Consider the following 18,221-nt stretch of genomic DNA (forward strand, 5'->3'; position numbering starts at 1 on the left):
ATTCTGCAAAATCAAGGCGTCATCAAGCTACGCCTTTGTTTTGACTAAGCGACCTCTAGTGGTGAAAATTTACATATTTACATTGTGCCTTTAACTGTTATGTTTGTTGTATTCTGTTTCGTATAGTATAAAAGTATAAAACTGCATTTTTTTAAATAGTTTTATAGTTCTTTGTTTTATTTATTATATATATTTATATACTTGACTGTTGCAACTTCTGAGCTGGTTAACCATTTACATGTTGTTTATCTGAACCACTAAAAATGCATGTGATGTGAATGGATCAAGTGTCACAGGCCAGTGTTTCCATCCTCATGAATGATCTGATCTGTTTAACTAGAAACTAGAGTGCTACTTGCAAATGCAGAACTCACTGGCACAATTCCAGGGTGGTTGCTAGGGCGTTTCTAGTGTTTTCTGGGTGATTGCTATGTGTTTGCTCTTAATCAAGTGAAAAGACTGGCCAAGTGTCTGTTTTTTTTTCTTTTCGTTCTAGATATTGCTGCTGGGGTCACTGCTTCAGTATAAGTCTATGGGATTTCTTTGCCTAAAAGATGTATTCTAATGACATCTTGATTTGTTTATTCGTTGCTCAATCATTTGAAATATTGCAGCACAGTTCATTTAACTGTAGCAAAAATAATTTATTTGACATAAGTTATTTTCATCTCTGTTTTTATTTGTTTAGTTTTTTTAATGATTAGCTAGCTATCAGAAGCAACTATAGCCAGGTTTATATCCCAGTGGTGCAATAAAATTAGGAAAAACTATGTTGCTTTATGCAGTTTTCTGTTTAATTCACATAATTCCCTTTTATTTAGTGTTTCTTTGTTTGTTATGTCTTTATATATTGGCCTTCATTGTTTTGGCCTGTGCAGTGACCAACATTAAAGGGATAGTTCAGCCAAAAATGGGTGAACTAACCCTTTAATGGATAAATGTAAAATTGTCATCATATAAGACAGTTAATAAATTGCTTTTATTGATATTTTATATTAATTTCCCTGTGTTTTTTCTTTTTCTTTTTTTTTTCTTTTTTTTATTATGATCTGATAAAATTCTGAGGGATTGTAAGCTCGCTGTCATATTGTGAATACTTTGAACTCCAAATGTATTTAGTTTGGCAGCGTCTCTGTGTGCAGGAAGCCAGCGGTGTGAGTTACAGTTCTCATCATGCAGCCGTTAGTCGACATTCTGAAATGGTTTGGAGTCGAGGCGAGTGGACTCTCAGTGTCTGTGTGCCTTTTCTTGCTGTTCCTCTGCCTCCTTTACTGGTGAGTAAAACAATTTGATCATGAGGTTTCCACTTGCATCACAAATATTGTTCTCAGATTGCAATAGCAGATTTCTCATGCATGACCAAAGTTTCTAATGGCATGATGGGAAGTTCATACCAGTGTGAGATCCAAACAGCAAGGGCTTGTTTTCCTCAGGAGCTGGATGGAATGATCTGATCAAATTCCAATCACACGTGTCTCCGCACTTATCTTTTAAATGTCTTCCTGTTTGAATGCGGACAACATCCAGATTCAGTTCCCATTTTACAGTCATGCGAGGACCAGGCTGAAAGAAATTCATAGTTTTTTCCTCATGAACGCAACTGTGGCAATAGTAAAGGCAGAAGTAAAAACCTTAAGAGCTGATAAAAATCTTGCATGCTTTTCAAGCCCAACAAATTTACCTGACGGGTTCATCGATCAGTAGCATCACATGATTGTAGCTATAAAACATTCTATAAATATTTAGATGTATAGTATGTACTCAAACAAACAAAAAACAAAAAAACATTGTATTAATTAAATAAAACTTTCCCCATGCAATTAAATTAAGCATATACAGTAAGTATAATATATATATATATATATATATATATATATATATATAATATGCCTATTTTTTTTAAAAAATTTAATTGACTAGAAATCATAAGTATATATATATATATATATATATATATATATAATATACAGTACAGTCCAAAAGTTTGGAACCACTAAGATTTTTAATGTTTTTAAAAGAAGTTTCGTCTGCTCACCAAGGCTACATTTATTTAATTAAAAATACAGTAAAAAACAGTAATATTGTGAAATATTATTACAATTTAAAATAACTGTGTACTATTTAAATATATTTGACAAAGTAATTTATTCCTGTGATGCAAAGCTGAATTTTCAGCATCGTTACTCCAGTCTTCAGTGTCACATGATCCTTCAGAAATCATTCTAATATGCTGATTTGCTGCTCAATAAACATTTATGATTATTTTCAATGTTGAAAACAGTTGTGTACTTTTTTTTTCAGGATTCCTTGATGAATAGAAAGTTCAAAAGAACAGCATTTATCTGAAATACAAAGCTTCTGTAGCATTATACACTACCGTTCAAAAGTTTGGGGTCAGTAAGAATTTTTATTTTTATTTTTTTGAAAAGAAATTAAAGAAATGAATACTTTTATTCAGCAAGGATGCATTAAATCAATCAAAAGTGGCAGTAAAGACATTTATAATGTTACAAAAGATTAGATTTCAGATAAACACTGTTCTTTTGAACTTTCTATTCATCAAATAATCCTGAAAAAAAATATTGTACACAAATATTTTGTACAATTGTACACATTAAATGTTTCTTGAGCAGCAGATCAGCATATTAGAATGATTTCTGAAGGATCATGTGACACTGAAGACTGGAGTAACGATGCTGAAAATTCAGCTTTGCATCACAGGAATAAATTACTTTGTCAAATATATTTAAATAGTACACAGTTATTTTAAATTGTAATAATATTTCACAATATTACTGTTTTTTACTGTATTTTTAATTAAATAAATGTAGCCTTGGTGAGCAGACGAAACTTCTTTTAAAAACATTAAAAATCTTAGTGGTTCCAAACTTTTGGACTGTACTATATATATATATATATATATATATATATATATATATATATATATATATATATATATATAATATTGTGTGTGTGTGTGTGTGTGTGTAAAACTGACTAGAAATTATGACAGCAAAATTATAGCAAACCCTATAAAATGATTTTTAAATGTCTAGTTGGAAAAGTCATAATGAAGTCATGGAAATTAATTTTTCCAAAAGTATGGGGACCTTGTAATTTGAACAAGCAACAAAAATACATTTTTTAATGTGGTTATTATGACACATAGATGCCTGGATATTTAGTCATGGTTTCCATATGGTAATTCTGGCAAAACGGAGCTGTTTTGATTTTATTTTTCATTGTGAATTGATTGCTGCATCAATGTCCATAGTGCCAGTTATGTCTTTGCAAAGTTTAAATGTGATTTACATAGTATGCATTGACATCTTGTGACAGAGTGTCCAATTTTTGTGGGTTAGCAACTAAATTTGTCCTTTTATTGTAGGACATCAACAAGTGTATGGAACTTTTCCAAGAAAAAACTGAATCCAGTCACTTGGAGTACAATGCACTTTTTTTCTGTTAAGCAGGATTTCATAGAGAGTGACATGATTCTGTAGGACAGCAGTGGTCTCAAAAACAATACAGTGACTTTTAAACAAAAAGTGCTTAGCGTTTAAAAGAAGGATTATTTAAACACTGCTCTTATAATGCAGTGACTTAGGCTTGTGAGAAGCTGATTAGAGTTGCAGGTCTCTGCGGTTATATTTAGTTTTTGATATCAGAACTTTATTACAGTGTTGGAATCAGTGAATTTAATTACAGTCATTTTTACAGGGCTTAGTCATAGTCACACCCGTCCTTCTTTAACATTTATACTGTCACCTTTAACAGAGAAAGAGCACTGAAAAAAAGACTTTCTCATGTTGTCCATAGCAACAGGAGTGCTCTGGACAATAGCTTGCAGGGTAATTAAGGTTTATGAACTTAAACCAGTCTAAAAATTAAGCAATGTCTTTCCTTCCAGTTAAATGCTGAGGTTTTCCTATTCTTGTACATCCATGACGGTCATAGAATCTCTGCTTTGTTTAGTGGTACCATGACCTGTGGTATTATACAGTATATAGTAATACTATGCTATTCAAATCTTTTAAGTCAACTGCAGCTCCGGCTAGTTTAATTTAAGGTAAAATACATCTAGAATTTATTTGCTGGAGTAATTTATTCCAAGGTTGTCTAAGAAATTAAATTCTAGGTTATAAAATGTTTTCTATTATTTTTTCTTTTTTATTACAGAATATATATCAGTGAAATATCAAGGAGAAATTGCACCTTTCATGAATACGCTTTAATGATAATAGAGCATTAGAGACATGCAATGTTTTTTGTAATGTACTTCAAGATATTGATATTCAATTCACCATATTAAAATTATATGAACACAGAAAATAAATAGAAAATCAAATGGCTCATAATAGTTTGATTTGTTGCATAATAGTTTAGTTTGATTGTCAACATTTAGCACCTTTTTTCACTATGAATTTGTTTATCTGTTAAATAATTTGAGGCAAAACTGTTAGGCCCTATGCTGCACCCTATATTTGGAAGTCCATATAACATTGTCTAAGAAATTGATTGCTAAGAAAAGATGATTAAATGATAAACAGAAGAAAGAATCGGAACACTGATCAAATGCTTTTTCCCTCTATGAGGCACAAATGCTGTCCCTATTATTTAAGCAGTCTCTCACACAAACACACACATACACAAAACAAGTAAATTCCTGTCTGTTGGCAAAGGCACGACTGTCATTCACAGTGGACTTAAAGAGGTTAGTTATATAAGGACTCACTCTGTCACATAGCAAATGGAGATTTATATCAGAGGATGAAACCCTGCACAGGGGTAGCTATGACAAAGAGGATAAAAAAAATCTGGATTTTGAGGAGGGTATATCAATAAGCACTTTGGGTCTGTCCCAAACAGAAATAAGTCATATTAGAGGATTAGTCCCTGATTTGAAACTTGAATGCACCGTTAAATATAAGCCAAACACATAAACTTAAAATACAAAAGACGCAATGTTACGGAACAAAACTTTCTAATCAATAGAGGAGCCAAGTCTCTCCTGTGAGGTCATCCTTGTGTAAAGGAGAAGGCTTGCAAACGTTATTTATTTGCGTCAAACTTGCAATTGATATGGTAAATTTCCGGCAATTTAGCAAAATCTGGCTAAATGTGCTTGGCAAAACACTATAGTTTGGCAAAAGAACCTTCTGAGTTATTCCAGCACATTTCTTTTTCCTTTAGACAAAGAATTGATCTTAAGTGCAAAAGGTTATAGCTTATATAAGAGGCCAGCTTGGACCAGTAGATTCAAGGGTTTTTCAATGACAGGGCCTTCAGAGTGTTTGCAGTTGCCAGAATGTGAGGAAAGCATGATTAGCAGTGAGCTGAACTTCTTCTGAACTCTGTCCCCTTCTGCTTCATTACGCATAAACCCATGATGAGAGGGGACTGGAGACAGCCATGGCGTCACCTGTTTGAAAAAAGCGTTAGGTTCAGCCCTCTTACTTTCAGTGTTAATTGCTGGATTTTGACATTACAAAAAAGGTTATTTGGGTAACTTGGATTGGCAAAATGAGCAGCTAAACGTCTGTTCTGTAAATTTGAAGCCTAGAACATCAAATCTACATTTGGCCTGTTTCTGCTAATGCCCGGTTTAGTGGCTCTTGTGAAAGCACTGAGAATGCAATGTGTACTTTATGAATCACTATCTGCAGGTGACATCCAGCTTGTGTAGCGAGAAATGTTTGTTTACATACTTGTATATAGGTATTCAATAGGGATGTCCCGATCACGTTTTTTTGCCCTCGAGTCCGAGTCCGAGTCATTTGATTTTGAGTATCTACCGATACCGAGTCCCGATCCGATACTTTTATAATACATAAAAAAGAATAAAGAAGAGAGAAAAAACAGATGCAGGATCCAGGAACAGTGCTTTTCAGGTTTTTCAGGTATCTAACAGTAGTTTTCAAGTACAGAAAATGGATAAAGTAATCAAATATAAAATATCACTGCATCTTTACTGTATAAAATAAATAAAGATTAATCATTATTGAAGTTACAAAAACTATTCAGTCAAGAGCAGTAAGTGATTTCTTTGTTATTTAACATTAAAAACAGGCACCAGGAATAGTTTTTTCCCCTTTAAGACATACACGATCCAGTACATATACTGTTACACATGCACTGTCTTTCTCGACTAATATACGTTCACTTAAGACATAACCGACTATGTTTGCTAGGATACTCGCCAAGACGGGCATGTTGACAATTTTTGTATGAATTTGTCCGCTGAAGCGCAAGACTTGAAAGAGAACTCAGTATTTGCACGCTGACTGAAATAAGCGTGAGCGCGCTTCGGATGAGCGCACACAAATCTTCTCACAGCGCGCGAGCTCTCTTTCGCGTCTTGTTCTTGAAGGTTTAAATCAGCAAGGCTTAAATGAGTTAGTTTAAACACAGACAGCAACGTGTGCTGTTCAGGTCTCACCTGCGCTCGCGCGCTATCAACACCCGGGTGATGACGGCGACTGGACATTAGAGCATACAGCACTCGAAGTTAACAGTTTACAAAGAGTGACTGTTTTGTCCACGCTTTCTGATTATTGTTGTTGTAACGTTTTGTGCATCCATCGACTGAAACATACATTATCTGAACTCTGTCTGTCTGTTTTCCACGATGCTATTTTAAACAAACCATATTAACCAATAGATGCGTCGTCATTCGAGATGGACCGCGGTGCAAGTGCGTAGCGAACCGTAAGTGGAGAACCGTTGCACCCCTAATACATATATATCCGAGTCCTGATCGGGAGGTAACGTCCGATTCCGATCGAGTCTGAAACAACGTGATCGGGCCCGATTTCCGATCACATGATCGGATCTGGACATCCCTAGTATTCAAGTTGTTCCAAGTTTTAACTGGTTAGTTAACTGGTTTTATCTGGTTGTGTAGAAATCTTCATGCAGGATGAGATTTTGCTCATTTAAAATGTTCTCAATGGACTGCCATCATCTAATGCTCACTAAGGGCCCTATTTTAACGTTCGAAGCGCATGGCGCATGTGCACTTAGGGCATGTCCGAATCCACTTTTGCTAGTTTAACGATGGAAAAATGGTCAAAAAGGGTTGTACCTAATCTCTTAATGAGTCATAGGTGTGTTTTGGGCCTTTCATGGGTGTGTCAGAGTGTCATTTTTTTTTTTTTAAATCAACTTGCGATTGCACCATGACAGATTGCTATTCACATGGCGGAATATAGACACCCTCAAACTGCTGAGTCAGTTTAAATACATGTGTGTATTGCCACGATTGGTCAAATAATTAGCCAATTTCATTCATCGTTACTACAAATAGGTAATTCTGATGCATGCAACATGACATGTAGTCATCTTTATATACACAATAATAATCTTTTACATTGATTGTAATCCTTTTATTTTTAATATTTGGCATGTTTGTGTGCTGCTGTGCGTCCCTGTGTGTGTAACATGCAAAATGTATGCGTGTTGTTCACCCACCTATAGGCACGTATTACTTATGCGCTCTTTAAATAACAAAAAAATATTGCACCATTGACTTTAGACCAGGTTTTTGTTGGTCAATGGCGCAGTTGTTTTCAGTTGCCTCAAAATAGCAACACGCCAACAATGCACCTGAACACATCTCGTATTCAGACTAGCACGCTTATGGGCGAACAGATGGGCGTGAGTGCGTTTGCTATTTAAACAATGTGGGTGCTGGACATGAAAATGATAACTGCATTGGGCTGAAAGTAGCAAAACTACTTGCGTCGCACCTGGCATCACACCTGCCGTCGCGTTGTGCCGGGTGCATGATAGGGCCCATAAAGTTAAAAAGGAATAATTTAATAAGACTATTAAATGCAATCTTTAACAAAACTGTACTGTAAATTTATAATGCCTAAATGTACTTGTAGTATTTAACATGTTTGATTGCTTTTTTATTGTTTTATTTTCGATTTAATTATTTAACAAACAGGTATATAATTTAAATGGCTAATTAGTGTTAGGGCAATAGCATGGAAAGAATTTCTAGCTCATTGTTATTGGCTAGAATTGTAATATTGGTGCATTTATTGTGAGTTGATGCAAACCTCTGAAAACTAAAGAAAGTGGGGTAAGATGTGTCTAAGAAACTAGGAATATTATTTTGTGTATGCATACTATTATGCCAGTAATGCACTTTGTCCCAGATGCATTAAATACTATTACTAATGCTATTATAAAATGTTAAAACATTTTAACATTTTATTTTAAAATAAATGATTTTGAATTAATAATTATTTATTAAAAAATAAATTTATTTTAAATTAATTTTATTCCATTCAGATATGCTGAATTTATTTGACTTTTTTCTGTCTGGTTTAGAAAATTTGCAATTAATACGCAGCAAAACAAGACTTTTTAAGTGTTATAGATTGTTGCTCTTTAATTTAATAGAAGACATCCTGAAATCTAATTAGGTAGGCCTATATTTCCTTTGTCTCATTTCTCCTTGCCTAAAGGACAACTTACTGTAAGTAAAAAGTGACACGGCTTACCATATATGAAGGTTAATGCACATCTTCTGTTGTTCCTCTGTCTTCATTACATTCAAAATGCATCTCCATCATAAAGACTGTGAATTCCCCATCTGTGAAACCTGAGAAGTTTGTTTTCCTCTGGCATTGAACTTGCTAATCCCTCTCACTTAACACACTGTGGATATAGGGGCCTTGTGACCATGACCGAATCTCTCCACTGGCAAGGGTGAGTGGAGAAGATGACATATTCTAATAGATCCTCTCATAAAATTTAAGAGACAGAGTCGAGTGCGAACCCATCTGTCACCCTTTGGACTCTTTGCATAAACATCAGGCAACACTTCAGAAAGGTCATGCACTTACAGTAGATGTGTGACATCTGCTGTGATATCTTATGGATTCTCTCTGTTTCACTTTATTGCTCTTCCATAAGACCGCTCTTTTGGATTCATTGCAGGAGTCTATTAAAACTCTTAATCCTCATGCATGACGCTATTAAACCATTTTAAACACGTGCTGACAGCCTCAGACATTAGGTTATGATTCACATAGAATTAAAAATCACTGCATGTGATCTGTATTTAATTTTTCTCTCTTCGCAAAGATTGAGATCCTACGGTAGCTGTGATTTTTGTGGATACAGTTTGGGCTGGTAACTGAAAGGTTGCTGGTTTTATACCACAAGAGTGAAGCGATCACCATTGTGCCCTTGAGGAAGACACTTAAAGGAACACGCCATTATTTTTGAAAATGGGCTCATTTTTCAACTCCCCTAGAGTTAAACAGTTGAGTTTTACCATTTTCAGCCAATCTCCGGGTCTGGCGGTAGCACTTTTAGCATAGCTTAGCATAGATCATTGAATCTGATTAGACCGTTAGCACCTCGCTCAAAAATGACCAAAGAGTTTCGATAGTTTTCCTATTTAAAACTTGACTTTTCTGTAGTTACATCGTGTACTAAGACCGACGGAAAATGAAAAGTTGCGTTTTTCTAGGCCGTTATGGCTAGGAACTATACTCTCATTCCGGTGTAATAATCAAGGAACTTTGCTGCTGTACCATGGGTGCAGCAGGTGCAAAAATAGTCCCAACGTGACCGGCTAAGTTTGTGTAGTTGCAGAGTTGCAGCCAGCAAATTGGGTACTAGTGGCTGGATTTACCTGTGTGCAATTAGCCATGGTTATGTGCGTTGTAAAGGGCTGTGATAGTAAGTCAAAGGTATACTCTACCATCATGTTTCATAGAATTCCAACGGAAAACAAGGAACGAAAGAAACAATGGCTGGCTGCTCTGAACATAGATCTCAAAACACCGGTAGAATCAATCAAGAAATGGCGGGTTTGCTCAAAGCCTTTTTGACCAGATGACTATTTGGAAAACATGGACAGTGTTACCCATACCACGGTACGGCGTCTAAAGGATACGACTATCCCAACAATCTTCAGAGTACAGACAGGACCAAGTGTATCATCACCCAAGTGTAACATTATTATTTTTTGTTAGCTTGAACGACCAGATTGAAAAAGCACTGCTGTTGTCGTTAGCTACCTGTGAAATGCAATCATTGAGGGCTAGGGTTGCTCGACCATTTGGCTTATACAGTATATAATGTTAGAAGTTTTGTTGTGGAGTTCTGGTGAGGTAGTGCATAGTTTGATTAAAAGAAACTTGTGGAATTGTCGGTATCATTTATCTACAGTTTCTATGGTACAAAATACTAGTGATGTTACGTTCTGTGCAAAGGCTTCGGAGCGTGTGTCGAGAAATCATCTCATTGATGATGTCCGAAGCCTCGCTTGGCCTGACTAGTTCAGGAAGCGGTTTGAATTCACAGTCCTCTGCCCTGTTTAACTCAGCCACTTACCAGTTTTAGACTAATAATATTGCTTCTCCTACCTATTATGAACAAAGACTTGATTTACACACATTTAATTTCAAGCCAATACATTTATTACACCGGTATGTTATATTATGTTATATAATATGCTACATTGACTTAGAAGGGCAGCAGGCAGCCTTCGGTGTATTCCGGTTCAAATAGATATGGTTCAGGATCTGCACCAAAGTATATATCTTCTGAATCGTCTCTCACAAATGTCTCCATGGTTGCAAGGCATGCTCCCTCTGCAAGCAGGTGGTCACGTTGGTTATGTTGACGGAAGTTAGCCTATTTTCAGGCGCTGCGTAATATCATTGCACCTGCTACACCCATGGAACGGCAGCAAAGTTAATTGATTATTACGCCGGAATGAGAGTATAATTCCTAGCCATATCGGCCTAGAAAATCACAACTTTTCATTTTCCGTCAGTCTTGGTACACGATGTAACTACAGAAAAGTCACGTTTTAAATAGGAAAAATATAGAAATTCTTTGGTAATTTTTGAGCGAGGTGTAACGGTCTAATCAGATTCAATGATCTATGCTAAGCTATGCTAAAAGTGCTACCGCCAGACCCGGAGATCGGCTGAATGGATTTGAAAATGCTAAAACTCAACTGTTTAACTCCTTTAAACCCAAGTTTCTCCAAGGAGATTGTTCCTGCAAAAACTCTGTTCTATTGAGTGAAGTTTTGATCAATTTAATGCATCCCTTCTGAATAAAAGTATTCATTTTTCTTTTTCTTAAATCTTATTGACCCCAAACTATTTAATGTTAGTGTACTTTATGTATAGACTTACTCAGGTTTTCACTACACATGGTATTTGAGTTGACTCTATGTAGTAGCTTTATATTAAACTCTTCTGGACACGAAAGATATTTAGGAAAAAAAAAAAATTAACTATATGATGAAAGTCAATGGAGTCCCATTGTTTTATTGTTTCAACAAATTACTTTTTGAGTGCAGTTTGGCCCTCGAGGCAGTGCTATATTCTGAATATATTCACAGCTGAAGAAATTGTGTGTCATGCCTTACAACAGCCTTTTACCCATAATGTAGCATATCCTCTATGTACTTTATTGCTTCAGTATAGCACATTTAAGACCATTTGGTGCTCTCTGTGTGTTTGCTTAGACTAAAATTCCTCATGCCTAACTGCTAGTTTCAGTCAATCTCCCTCTTTACCCTCATTGCAGTGAATTCCCACAGTGCTAGATTGTCTGTTCCCTCTGGGTCCCCAGTAGCCCAATCTAAGTGACTATCTCTGCCCTCCAATGTGAAAGTAGAGGCTGTGCGCCGACCATTCAGTGCTGATTGCATCAAGCTGTGGACAGCTGACTTGGCAGTGAGGCACTTGCACACACTGTTTGACTTTCTTTGTCATTGGCCAGCCTGTGGAATGGTTATTGTTTAATTGAGGGCCGTTGGACAGCTCATCCATCACAAATGTTAATCATATCAAACATTCACACCTCCCCAAGAAGCTGCTACGCTCCTCCGTTTCCACGGTGACGGGCACCTAATAAATCTAAATATGGTAATCTACTCTAATTTCACCCAGATCCACCCTCCACTGTAAATGAGCTCGCCGCCGCTCGCTGCGCAAGACCGCCGCTAAGATAGGCCCGCTAATATGGAAATAGAGTACCCTAGCACACACCATTAAAGTCCGTAACCAAATTGTCTTGACACCTCAAGCTGCAGATGTGCGGAGGGAGAGTTATACGTAAATTAAATCTCAAATTGCACAACTGTTATTCGATTATGAAGTGACGAAAGTCAGCGGTCGCTTTCGTCAGGCTCTTGGTTTCATTTGCGGTGGCACTGTGTCACTGTAAAGCACCACAAAACGACTGACGAGCCCTCCTGCAGCTTGCATTAATTCACTGTCATTATGATATGATTTCGCATTAGATCATCTTTCCATTGCTCCCAAAATTTCTTCTTTTTTTCTGCCTGTGGAGTCTTATGGGATTAATGAAGTACAAGTGGAGTCTTGAAGACAACCTTGATTGGAGAAGTAGAGGATATTCTAGCCATTAGATTTAAATTACTTTTGAAGTGTAGAGTGCTTTCATTAAGGAGTAGTTCATCTAAAAATTCAAATTATACCATTATTTACTCAGTCTTATGCTGTTCCAAACCTGTATGACTTTCTTTCTGATAGAGGAACACCAAAGGAGAGTACTGGTTGCTCTTTTCTTTGCAATTACGGTGAATTGGGATGGAAGCTTTCAAGCTTCAAAAAGGATGAAAAAGCACCATAAAGTATCATAAGTGTGGTCCATATGACTTGTGTGCTAGATCATATGTTTTCTGAAGTCATATGATAGCTTTGTGTGAAGAAAACAGACTAAAATTATAGTTGTTATTCACCTCCAGTGGGCTGTTAACTCTCATTAAAGGGTTAGTTCACCCAAAAATGAAAATAATGTCATTTATTACTCACCCTCATGCCGTTCCACACCTGTAAGTCCTTCGTTAAAGGTGCCCTAGAATTAAATATTTAATTTATATTGGCATAGTTGAATAACAAGAATTCAGTACATGGAAAAGACATACACTGAGTTTCAAACTCCATTGTTTCCTCCTTCTTATATAAATCTCATTTGTTTAAAAGACCTCCGAAGAACAGGCAAATCTCAACATAACACCGACTGTTACGTAACAGTCGGGGTGTACGCCCCCAATATTTGCATATGCCAGCCCATGTTCAAGCCATTAGACAAGGGCAGAACGTCTGGATCTGCACAGCTGAATCATCAGACTAGGTAAGCAAGCAAGAACAATAGCGAAAAATGGCAGATGGAGCAATAATAACTGACATGATCCATGATAACATGATATTTTTAGTGATATTTGTGAATTGTCTTTCTAAATGTTTCGTTAGCATGTTGCTAATGTACTGTTAAATGTGGTTAAAGTTAACATCATTTCTTACTGTATTCACGGAGACAAGAGAGCCGTCGCTATTTTCATTTTTAAACACATGCAGTCTGTATAATGCATAAACACAACTTCATTCTTTATAAATCTCTCCAACAGTGTGTAATGTTAGCTTTAGCCACGCAGCATAGCCTCAAACTCATTCAGAATCAAATGTAATACATCCAAATAAATACTATACTTACATGATCCGATGTATGCAAGCAGCATGCATGACGAACATCTTGTAAAGATCCATTTTGAGGGTTATGTTAGCTGTGTAAACTGTGTTTATGCTGTTCAAGGCAAGCGCGAGCTCCGGGGGAAGGGGAGCATGAGAATTAAAGGGGCCGCAACCTATATATCGGTGCATAGTTAATTATGCCCCAAAATAGGCAGTTAAAAAAATGAATTAAAAAACATCTATGGGGTATTTTGAGCTGAAACTTCACAGACACATTCAGGGGACACCTTAGACTTATATTACATCTTTTAAAAAGAAGTTCTAGTGCACCTTTAACCCTAACCCTAATCCTAACTCTTCATGAAGCTTCGGAGCATTATGAATTAGCGTGTTGAATCATGATTCGGATCACGTGTCAAACCGCCAAACTGCTGAAATCACATGACTTTGGTGCTCTGAACCGCTGATTCGACACGCTGATTCATAACGCTTCGAAGCTTTATGAAGCAGTGTTTTGAAATCGACCATCACTATATAAGTCGTTATTTTGTTTTTTTGGCACACCAAAAATATTCTTGTTGCTTTATAATATTAATATTGAACCACTGTACTCACATGAACTGATTTCAATGTTTTTAGTACATTAATGGATCTTGAGAGAGGAAATGTCATTGCTGGCTATGGAGGCCTCACTGAGCCTTCGGATTTCAACAAAAATATCTTAATTTGCGTTCCGAAGATTAATGAAGGTCTTACAGGTGTGGAACGGCATGAGGGTCAGTAATAAATGACATTATTTTCATTTTTGGGTGAACTAACCCTTTAAGTCAGTGAGTTGTGAACTGGATCAAATCATGACTGAATCATTCAGATAACAATTTCATTGAGTTAAAAGAACAGTGTGTTGACAATTCAAATCTTTCTCATAAACTCAAGGATAATTAGATTTCAAGAATTACAGAGAATAATGACATAACATTCACTTTGATCCTCGCAAAAAGCTTCAGAGACTTGGAATATTGGATTTAAATTACATTTAAAGTGCTCTCATAGACTTCATTTTAAAGGAGAAGTTCACCTAAAAATAAAAACAATTCCATTATTTACTCACTCTCATGTCGTTCCAGGCATGTATGACTTTCTTTCTTCTGCAGAGCACAAAAATGAGTTTTGAAGAACTATATTGGTCACTCATTTCCATGCAAATACAGTTTAAATACAAAGCTTTCAGGCTGAAGTCATATGATAGCTTTTTGTGAAGAAAACAGACCAGAACTTTAGTTGTTATTCACCTCCAGTGGGCTGCCAACCGGATCATTGAGTTGGGAACTGGATCAAATAAAAAATGAATCATTCAGACAAAAGATTTGATAAAAAGACTGGAGTCAAAAGAACAGATTGTTCACAAATTGGAGCAGATCTCAAGAATTTCAGTGAACAATAAAATTCAGTCTGTTCCTCACATAAAGCTGTCATTATCACTTGTGACTTGGAAAATAGAGCACTGATCATATTGACAATCACATTACGTATGTCCTTTTTGAAGCTCGTATTAAAGTCTCACTCCCTTTTAAAAGTAACTCCATGGAATCAGTACATTATTCAAAATGTCTCCACAGAAGAATGTCATACAAGTTTAAAGGGTTAATTCAGCCAAAAATGAAAATTCTGTCATCAATTACTCACCCTCATGTCATTCCACACCCGTAAGACCTTCGTTCATCTTCGGAACACAAATTAAGATATTTTTGATGAAATCTGATGGCTCAGTGATTCAAAACAAAAGATTCATTAAGCTTCAAAGCTTCATGAAGCAGTGTTTTGAAATCACCCATCATTAGATATTGTTGAATAAAGTCGTTATTTAGTTTTTTTGGCACACGTAAAGTATTCTCATCCCTTCATAACATTAAGGTTGAACCACATGAACTGTTTAAAATAAGTCTTTAGTAGCTTTCTGGGCATTGAAAGTGTTAATTGTCTTACTGGCAATGCAGGCCTCATTGAGCCATCAGATTTGTGTTCTGAAGATGAACGAAGGTCTTACGGGTGTGGAACGACTTGATGGTGAGTAATTAATGACAGAAATTTCATTTTTGTATGAACTAACCCTTTAAAACAACATAAGGTTGAGTAAATAATGACAAGTAATGTTTAATAAAAAAGACAGAATTTTTGGATGAACTATTCCTTTAAGTCATTGTCCTTTTATATCACGTATGTGAGTTTCAGATTGATACAGAATCTCTCAGCCATCTTTAACGAGTCAGTGCGGCGAGACATGCCGTAGTCCCTGCTGAGGGCTGGAAATAGCAGCGTGTTTTGTGTGGAAAGGCTCGGAAGAACAGGATTGGGTCCTGGGGAGGTGTTATGGAACCGGAGGGATTCACATGACTAATGCCGATGAGAGAGATGTCACAGCAGGCCCGTTCACACTTCTATTTTAGCGTCATTTTTCAGCCTATTTTTGGTTATTGTTGTCTCACAGCTGGCTACACATGTGCACCTGCACACACAATGCACTTCGGCAGTGAGGAGGTGACAGGGCAAGATGTACTCCTTTTCAAAGCTGCCTTCTCTCTTGGTTTATTTCTTTTCCCTCCTTTCTCTGCACTATAAATAAGCATGTTGATGAATGGTTGATGATGGTTCGACACCGAGAAGACACGTGAACTCCTTCCTCTGTAGTCTGACATGGACTAAAGCTATAACAAAGTGTTTGTGTGTTTAATAAAGGCTGGTGTGCTGAATTGTAAGCGCACATCGCATAGTGATGAGAGGAATTAGAAGTCATTAAAAAAAACCTTTAAACTCAGTGAGGGGCTGTTAACATGCAGCCATTAGTTTGCATAGCACGACGACACGGGTCGGTAAGCAAGGATATCTTACATCAACTGTGTAGGTTGGTTATCTCTTCTGCAGGCAGCACTCAACAATCACTCTGGGCACAGTAACAACACAAAACTTTGATAAAATAGATGTCTACATGAATCCATCTCCAGTTGCGCACAAATCAAATGTAAATATGCCAAGCTCTAAATCGTCCAATAATAGCTATTTACTAACTGTCACAAAAGCTGATTGCTGTTCGTTCGATGAAATGCATCAATAGCTAGAACATAGTATCCATTTAAAAGAGGTTTATAGACCCAAATTTGGGTGTGCACTATGACCAAAAGCTTAAAGGTACTATGTAACTTCTTTTTGTCAATGCATCATCAGTCCTTCTTCTAAACATGTTTTTGTTTTACCCTGGTTTACTATGGTAATGGTTTTCATAAGTCACTGGCCCGTTCGTCATATCCATAAATAGAGAAAAGTTGCTCCGGCTACTTTGACGCATAAGGTATTTTATTGAACAGATTAATTGCCTGTATGTACCTCTCTAACAGAGTTCATTGTAAAGCATTATCTATTGTGAAGGTTTAATTAATTAGATCTTAGCTAGTCAGCTGAGATCCTTTCCATCTAAACTGGTTATATCTCTTAAGTGTAGTGAATGTGCAAATTATGAGCAGTAGGATAACCATATTCATCCACACAGTCACGCAGAGCCGAAGCACAACCAAAACAACGTTCTTCCGCAAAGTGCATGCAGTTTTGTTTTTCAACCGCTAGAGGGCCAAAAGTGTACATTTAAAAAAAAAAAAAAAATAAATTTTTTCATTAAAATTAAAAATTAAAAAACAGTATCCTTTATAGACACATTTTGATGGAAAATTGATTCAAGTACTGCTGAGAAGATAATGAAAGTTTTTTACTTATATAAAGTATTTAAGTAATGATAGGCCTATCAAACTATTTTTTTTTATTCTATAATTATTTGAACAGTTATGTACATTACAATTAAACTAATGTATAAAAATTGCTTTAGAAAAAAAAAAAAACAACTTTTTGTTGTGATTCTGAAGCATCTATAAAACCGATTCCAAAAAAGTTGGGACACTGTACAAATTGTGAATAAAAAAGGAATGCAATCATTTACAAATCTGATAAACTTATATTTTATTCACAATAGAATATAGATAACATATCAGATGTTGAAAGTGAGACATTTTGAAATGTCATGCCAAATATTGGCTCATTTTGGATTTCATGAGAGCTACACATTCCAAAAAAGTTGGGACAGGTAGCAATAAGAGGCCGGAAAAGTTAAATGTACATATAAGGAACAGCTGGAGGACCAATTTGCGACTTATTAGGTCAATTGGCAACATGACTGGGTATAAAAAGAGCCTCTCAGAGTGGCAGTGTCTCTCAGAAGTCAAGATGGGCAGAGGATCACCAATTCCCCCAATGCTGCGGCGAAAAATAGTGGAGCAAAATCAGAAAGGAGTTTCTCAGAGCAAAATTGCAAAGAGTTTGAAGTTATCATCATCTACAGTGCATAATATCATCCAAAGATTCAGAGAATCTGGAACAATCTCTGTGCGTAAGGGCAAGGCCGGAATACCATACTGGATAACTGGATACTGCAAGACTCATTTAAAATGGACTGTGGCAAAGTGGAAAACTGTTCTGTGGTCAGACGAATCAAAATTTGAAGTTCTTTTTGGAAAACTGGGACGCCATGTCATCTGGACTAAAGAGGACAAAGACAACCCAAGTTGTTATCAGTGCTCAGTTCAGAAGCCTGCATCTCTGATGGTATGGGGTTGCATGAGTGTGTGTGGCATGGGCAGCTACACATCTGGAAAGGCACCATCAATGCTGAAAGGTATACCCAAGTTCTAGAAC

The 18,221-nt window shown here is 36.4% G+C and overlaps 1 protein-coding gene across 1 annotated transcript in view; it reads left to right on the forward strand.

Moving 5' to 3' along the window:
- tbxas1 (thromboxane A synthase 1 (platelet)) overlaps positions 1-18,221 on the forward strand; it is a 96,481-nt gene that overhangs the window by 1,910 nt on the left and 76,350 nt on the right. Inside the window, exon 2 of the mRNA XM_048168034.1 lies at positions 1,143-1,274. Coding sequence (XP_048023991.1) covers positions 1,174-1,274 — 101 coding nt within the window. The 5' untranslated portion in view covers positions 1,143-1,173. The remainder of the gene's footprint in view (positions 1-1,142; positions 1,275-18,221) is intronic.

Source organism: Megalobrama amblycephala, linkage group LG19 (genome assembly GCF_018812025.1).
Source record: "Megalobrama amblycephala isolate DHTTF-2021 linkage group LG19, ASM1881202v1, whole genome shotgun sequence".
In the NCBI taxonomy this organism is placed as follows: domain Eukaryota; kingdom Metazoa; phylum Chordata; class Actinopteri; order Cypriniformes; family Xenocyprididae; genus Megalobrama; species Megalobrama amblycephala.